The 7,500-nt window shown below is 45.8% G+C and overlaps 1 protein-coding gene across 7 annotated transcripts in view; it reads right to left on the minus strand.

Annotated features, from left to right (window-relative positions):
- Positions 1-7,500, minus strand: part of arap1 (ArfGAP with RhoGAP domain, ankyrin repeat and PH domain 1) — a 95,479-nt gene that overhangs the window by 28,583 nt on the left and 59,396 nt on the right. For all 7 annotated transcript variants that reach the window (XR_013822776.1, XM_079886479.1, XM_079886477.1 and 4 more), the window contains 6 exons: positions 4,545-4,719; positions 4,024-4,158; positions 2,943-3,078; positions 2,765-2,867; positions 1,406-1,601; positions 69-114 (listed from right to left, as the gene is read on the minus strand). Coding sequence is in view for 6 of the 7 variants with exons in the window: in XM_079886479.1 (XP_079742605.1) it covers positions 69-114; positions 1,406-1,601; positions 2,765-2,867; positions 2,943-3,078; positions 4,024-4,158; positions 4,545-4,719 (791 nt within the window). In the remaining variant the exon portion in view is untranslated. The remainder of the gene's footprint in view (positions 1-68; positions 115-1,405; positions 1,602-2,764; positions 2,868-2,942; positions 3,079-4,023; positions 4,159-4,544; positions 4,720-7,500) is intronic.

Here is a 7,500-nt window from a genome sequence, read left to right on the forward strand (position 1 = left end):
CTCTCACACACACACACACACACAGACACACACACACAGACACACACACAAGATTCAAATCTGCTCACCTGCCCCGCTCCACCAGAACTAGAACCTCATTCTCCGGCTGGATTGCTGCACACACATTAGAAAGAAAACGTAACACTTAAAAGAAATGATTTACAGGGACATAAATATTATAGATGCAGTCAAATACATGTACAAAATCAAGGACAATATTGACCTTTTTTGTTCTGTTTCAGCAACGAAAATAGTTCCAAACAAAAATCACAGCAGAACCGTAGCGCATCTCACAGGAACACTCCACCGTGTTTCATTCCTGAACGAATCAGCCATTCCGAACGAATCGGTTGAGTGAAAGATTCAATGACTCATTCATAAACAACTGCCTCATTCTTCAATAAATCAGTCATTTGAACGAATCGTTTGAATAAATGACTCAATGACTCGCTCATCAAGACGGTCGCCTGCTGCCACCTACTGGTGGTTTAGTTTTGTGTTTAAAAGTATCATTCTTTCCAACTTTTCTTATTTGTATATTGAAAAAAATATTTAAAACAATCTCATAACATTATTTAACGCAGTTGTGATTTTTCAGTGTAAGTGATTTAATTTGATTGGTAAGAGCCAGCGAAGCCAAAGCATCTCGATCGCCCCCCGGTGGCTGGTCCTAGTATAGGTCATAAACCCCGCCTCCCCGTGTTATCCAACAAGTTGGTGAGACCAACTAAACAATTAAATTACACTTAAAATATCTTTTTTCCGAAGGTGATTTCTGTCATTTACTGCAGTTTTTATCACGCTGATGTAAGTTCAAGTGTCTGTTTTTAAAATAAGTTTTTTATTTAGTTACGTGATGCTATAAAAACGGTGGTGTGACGTCATGATTGACAGCTGTGATTGACAGGTTCTCTGAGCGAAGTAGCCACTGAAGCACCAACAGACTTTTTTTTTCGGGATCTTCGGAGGACTGAGGAGATTGTTTTTGCTTTATTTGAACAAGCCTCTTGTCGTACTGCAATCAACAGACATCAAAATTGGAGCAGAACGGAGGACCGGAGCAGACGTAGGCCTCTTAAAAAAGTGCAGGGAGAGTGCGTTCTGCGAGAGTGAGGGCGGGGCGATGATTTTGCGGCTTTACTTCCTGCTCACGACTGCGCAGGTCTGGTCCCAAGATGTCAGCGCCATATCGGGACACTGGCGGCTTCAGTTCTCACCAATGGAAGAGAGCGAAGGGGCGTCGTCCATCTTTTTTTACAGTCTATGGTTTTAATCAACAAGTAAACCGGTTAAAGAGAAATCAAGTGAGTATAGCTTCTAAGATAACAGAAACTGGTCGATGTCACTTTAACCGATTTCCTTGCTGATGTGTGTGTGTGTGTGTGTGTTCCTCAGTGTGACTCACAGAGCTCCTGGAGCTTCTGCAGGTTGATGGTCTCGTTGGTGTTGTTCTCCTCCAGCCGGATGTGTAGAGCGGATCCCTCCAGACAGAACCAGCCCAGTCGGGACATCTCCCGGTTCAGCCGGTCCTTGTAGCGCAGGCGCCCGATGCGCTCGAAGTCCTTCAGCAGCAGATCCTCTGCTCCCGAGGGAATGAACGACTGCAACACACACACAGAGAGAGGGAGAGAGACCGTGATCAGAACCAGCGGCCCGGATCAGAAGAGGTGTGAAGTAGTGTTCATTTTGTCAGCTATTTGTGTAGTCTTATGTAGTCTTAGTCCCGTGTCAAATGTTCTTTTTAGTTTTTATCATATTTAGTCAACCTTGCCCTGTTTTCATTCGGTCTAGTTTTAGTCGACTAAAAGCCTGGGCATTTTATTCTAGTTTTACTCAATGAAAACTTAGTCATATTTTTGTAATGCTGCATAATGGTTAAATTAAAACGATTAATTTGCTTAAAACTATAAATCACAAAAATTGTTGGCATTTGTGGAATTTATATGTGCATTTCATTAGAGTTATTGCAGTTTCATATACAAGTACAAATCTAGAGAATGTCTCATATAGTCTCATAATGTCTCCTAGAACTCATATGCATGGTTTATTTGACCTAATCTAGTTTGCTGATTTTATCATAGGCTATTTGTCATAAATAAACCCACTCTCTACATTATGAAAACAAGACATTTCTCTCAAAAATTAAATCGGTGAAATTTCTCATAGTAATTCCAAATTACATGAATGTTATTTTTTTATTAAAACAACAGCAAAAAAAGACTATTTATTGTCACACAGAGCTGCGTATGTGCATGTATTCATATAGTGGAGACTCATGTTTGGAGTTATTACAGAAGGTTTGATCGCAGGTTTAGTCACAGAAACCAGAGGTCAATCAAATGGAGATCGCTGAACTCCAGCTTACATGTTCATCTGTGTTTCTGATGTTTTTAGATCAGATTTTCAGAGCGCGACTCATGGTCGCCAGATTGCAAGTATTAAGTAAAACATCAGGTAGTTCTTTTAACAGAAAAGCTCTGATTTGGGGATTTAAATTCTTGAAATCTGGCGACCGTAAACATGAAAGCTCGTAGCGGCTTGTTAAAAACAGTCTGTAATACAAAACCAGCGAGAGGTTTTAATAATGCTTTCATTTTTTAACTATATTTTAGTCTCGTCTTTTTCCGTCAACGATATCGCATGTTGATATATCACAGTTATCGGTTAATGGTGTCGTCTCGTCTTAGTCATGGAAGAAAAGGTCGTCAATGAATATTTTTCGTCATAGATTTCATCAAGGAAGTTAACACTAGTGTGTCGTTACCTTAGCGATGGATTTGACCCACTCGCGCATGGCGTCGGGATTATCCGTGCCGAACAGGTACAGGCGCTCGGAGTCCGAGTAAAGCTCGAAGGTGTGATCATACCTGAGGAAGAGAGGAACACTGTCAGTGTCTGAGGAAGAGCTCACACACACACACACACACTGTGTGCAGGATTACCCATGAGTCTCGGGGGGGTTGACGGCCAGGCACACGATCTCCTTCATCTTCAGTCCTCCGTTCGGCGTAGCGTTTTTGTCACTTTCATAGTAGCTGAAGTTCCCGTCGTTCAGAACACACCAGCGCCGGCTGAACTCTGACACACACAACCATATATAATCAAACAACATGAAAACATTTGAGCAATTTTATTACACTCACACACACTCATTCACACTAATATACTCTCACACTCTCACTCTCACACACACACACACACACACACTATCACAATCATACTCAGTCACATAGTCACATACTCACATACTCTCACACTCACACACGCGCACACACACTCTCATACTCACTCACACTCACATTCACTCACACTCAAATTCACACACACACACTCACATACTCACTCTCACACACACACACACACACTATCACAATCATACTCTGTCACAAAGTCACATACTCACATTCACTCACTCACATACTCTCATACTCACAATCACTCACAAACACACACACTCACATTCTCACTCACACTCACACACTCACATTCTCACTCTCACACTCACACACACACACTCACATTCTCACTCTCACACTCACACACACACACTCACTCACTCACATACTATCACACTAACTCACTCACTCGCTCACTCTCATACTCACATTCTCACTCTCACACACACACACACTCACTCACACACACACACACACACACACACACACACACACACACACACACACACACACACACACACACACACACTCACACACACACACTCACTCACTCACATACTATCACACTAACTCACTCACTCGCTCACTCTCATACTCACATTCTCACTCTCACACTCACACACACACACACTCACTCACACACACACACACACACACACACACACACACACTCACTCACATACTATCACACTCACTCACTCACTCGCTCACTCTCATACTCACATTCTCATTCTCACATTCACTCACACTCAAACTCACACACTCACACACACTCCCTCACATACTCTCACTCTCACACACATACTCATACACACACCCGTTCAGTGCAGGTCACTGATTGGCTCACCTTCTTTCCCCTTCTTCTCTGTGATTGGTCGAGCCATGGACCCAGTCTTAAAAAGGAACCCATTATGTGTGATGGAGGGCGGGGCCATGTAGTGCACCGTATCGATGGCGACCTTGACCTCTGACCTCGGGAGTTCTGGCGTTCAAAAGAGCAAACGACATCAGCTGCCGTCACAGTAACTAATGCAACTTTAACAGTAAAAAAAAAAAAGGCTAACGGAGAGTTATTTTACTCTATATGGTGAAAAATAGAGCCAATGTCATTTTACAGTAAAACGGTGTGTTGTGTTTGTGTGTATATTAGTATTTCCATCAGCTCCTTTCTCTTCAGCAGTGTAAGGTAAAAGAGAGAGTTCAGCACAGGTGTGTGTACAGTAGCGTGTGGCGCACCTGTGGTTCTGGCTCAGGAACTCCACCTGCAGGGTCTGTGTGTGTGTGTGTGTGTGTGTGTGTGTGTGTGTGTGTGTGTGTGTGTGTGTGTGTGTGTGTGTGTGTGTGTGTGTGTGTGTGTGTGTGGCGCACCTGTGTTTCGGTTCTGGCTCAGGAACTCCACCTGCAGGGTCTGTGCGTGGTGTTGTGCGAGGGCGATCGGAGAGGTCAGCTCGGGGTCACCGGTGTCACAGTTCACATCAGCGCCGCAAAACACCAGAGCCAGCGTCTCACACACATCGCTGGACTGAACGTTGATGCACAGCGCCTGCGGAGAGAGAGAGATGATATATAGATATAATAGTAATCATTTGTATATATAAATAAATAATATTAAAAGTACTTGAAAAAAAAAAAAGAGTGATTGTGATTGTGTAAATGAGAGGATGTTTGGACAGCTGAAAATCAGCCTCCACAATCACAGCAGGACACGCACACACACACACACACACACACACAGAGAGAGAGATAAACACAAACACTCACACACAGACACACACACACACTCAGATGGACACAGAGTAAATGAAACCAGACAGTAATTCGTGTAAACCACAGCTCATTTAAACACAATGTATGAGTCTCTTGCTCAACTACCCAAACACACAATATAAACCACACAGACATGAATCAAACTAAAGCCCTTGAAACACAAACACATGATAAACTCCAGGAATATTCCAGGTCCTTTATAACTAACTAAAGGAGGAAGAAGGAAAGACTCTATTATTCCTTCAGTGATAACAGTAAATGTGCTCAAATACCTCAGAGTTTGTGCTGTTTCACTGTGAACTGGCTGAAACATGACCAGGAGGAACTGAATAATCCAGAGTGACTGATTAGTAGCTACTGCAGATCCTGATGCTCGCAACACCACACACACGGGTTTGAGTCCCACACACTCAACACGGGTTTGAGTCCCACACACTCAACACGGGTTTGAGTCCCACACACTCAACACGGGTTTGAGTCCCACACACTCAACACGGGTTTGAGACCCACACACTCAACACGGGTTTGAGTCCCACACACTAAACACGGGTTTGAGTCCCACACACTCAACACGGGTTTGAGTCCCACACACTCAACACGGGTTTGAGTTCCACACACTCAACACGGGTTTGAGTCCCACACACACACACGGGTTTGAGTCCCACACACACACACGGGTTTGAGTCCCACACACTAAACACGGGTTTGAGTCCCACACACACACACGGGTTTGAGTCCCACACACTAAACACGGGTTTGAGTCCCACACACTCAACACGGGTTTGAGTCCCACACACTCAACACGGGTTTGAGTCCCACACACTCAACACGGGTTTGAGTCCCACACACACACGGGTTTGAGTCCCACACACTCAACACGGGTTTGAGTCCCACACACTAAACACGGGTTTGAGTCCGACACACTAAACACGGGTTTGAGTCCCACACACTCAACACGGGTTTGAGTCCCACACACTCAACACGGGTTTGAGTTCCACACACTCAACACGGGTTTGAGTCCCACACACACACACGGGTTTGAGTCCCACACACACACACGGGTTTGAGTCCCACACACTAAACACGGGTTTGAGTCCCACACACACACACGGGTTTGAGTCCCACACACTAAACACGGGTTTGAGTCCCACACACTCAACACGGGTTTGAGTCCCACACACTCAACACGGGTTTGAGTCCCACACACTCAACACGGGTTTGAGTCCCACACACACACGGGTTTGAGTCCCACACACTCAACACGGGTTTGAGTTCCACACACTCAACACGGGTTTGAGTCCCACACACACACACGGGTTTGAGTCCCACACACACACACGGGTTTGAGTCCCACACACTAAACACGGGTTTGAGTCCCACACACACACACGGGTTTGAGTCCCACACACTAAACACGGGTTTGAGTCCCACACACTCAACACGGGTTTGAGTCCCACACACTCAACACGGGTTTGAGTCCCACACACTCAACACGGGTTTGAGTCCCACACACACACGGGTTTGAGTCCCACACACTCAACACGGGTTTGAGTCCCACACACTAAACACGGGTTTGAGTCCCACACACTAAACACGGGTTTGAGTCCCACACACTCAACACGGGTTTGAGTCCCACACACACACGGGTTTGAGTCCCACACACTCAACACGGGTTTGAGTCCCACACACTCAACACGGGTTTGAGTCCCACACACTCAACACGGGTTTGAGTCCCACACACTAAACACGGGTTTGAGTCCGACACACTAAACACGGGTTTGAGTCCCACACACTCAACACGGGTTTGAGTTCCACACACTCAACACGGGTTTGAGTCCCACACACACACGGGTTTGAGTCCCACACACACACACGGGTTTGAGTCCCACACACTAAACACGGGTTTGAGTCCCACACACACACACGGGTTTGAGTCCCACACACTAAACACGGGTTTGAGTCCCACACACACACACGGGTTTGAGTCCCACACACTAAACACGGGTTTGAGTCCCACACACTCAACACGGGTTTGAGTCCCACACACTCAACACGGGTTTGAGTCCCACACACTCAACACGGGTTTGAGTCCCACACACACACACACACGGGTTTGAGTCCCACACACACACACGGGTTTGAGTCCCACACACACACACGGGTTTGAGTCCCACACACTAAACACGGGTTTGAGTCCCACACACACACGGGTTTGAGTCCCACACACTAAACACGGGTTTGAGTCCCACACACTAAACACGGGTTTGAGTCCCACACACTAAACACGGGTTTGAGTCCCACACACTAAACACGGGTTTGAGTCCCACACACACACGAGTTTCAGTCCCACACACTAAACACGGGTTTGAGTCCCACACACTAAACACGGGTTTGAGTCCCACACACACACACACACGGGTTTGAGTCCCACACACTAAACACGGGTTTGAGTCCCACACACTAAACACGGGTTTGAGTCCCACACACACACGAGTTTCAGTCCCACACACTAAACACGGGTTTGAGTCCCACACACTAAACACGGGTTTGAGTCCCA

This window comes from Squalius cephalus (assembly GCF_949319135.1).
Source record: "Squalius cephalus genome assembly, chromosome: 11".
NCBI lineage: Eukaryota > Metazoa > Chordata > Actinopteri > Cypriniformes > Leuciscidae > Squalius > Squalius cephalus.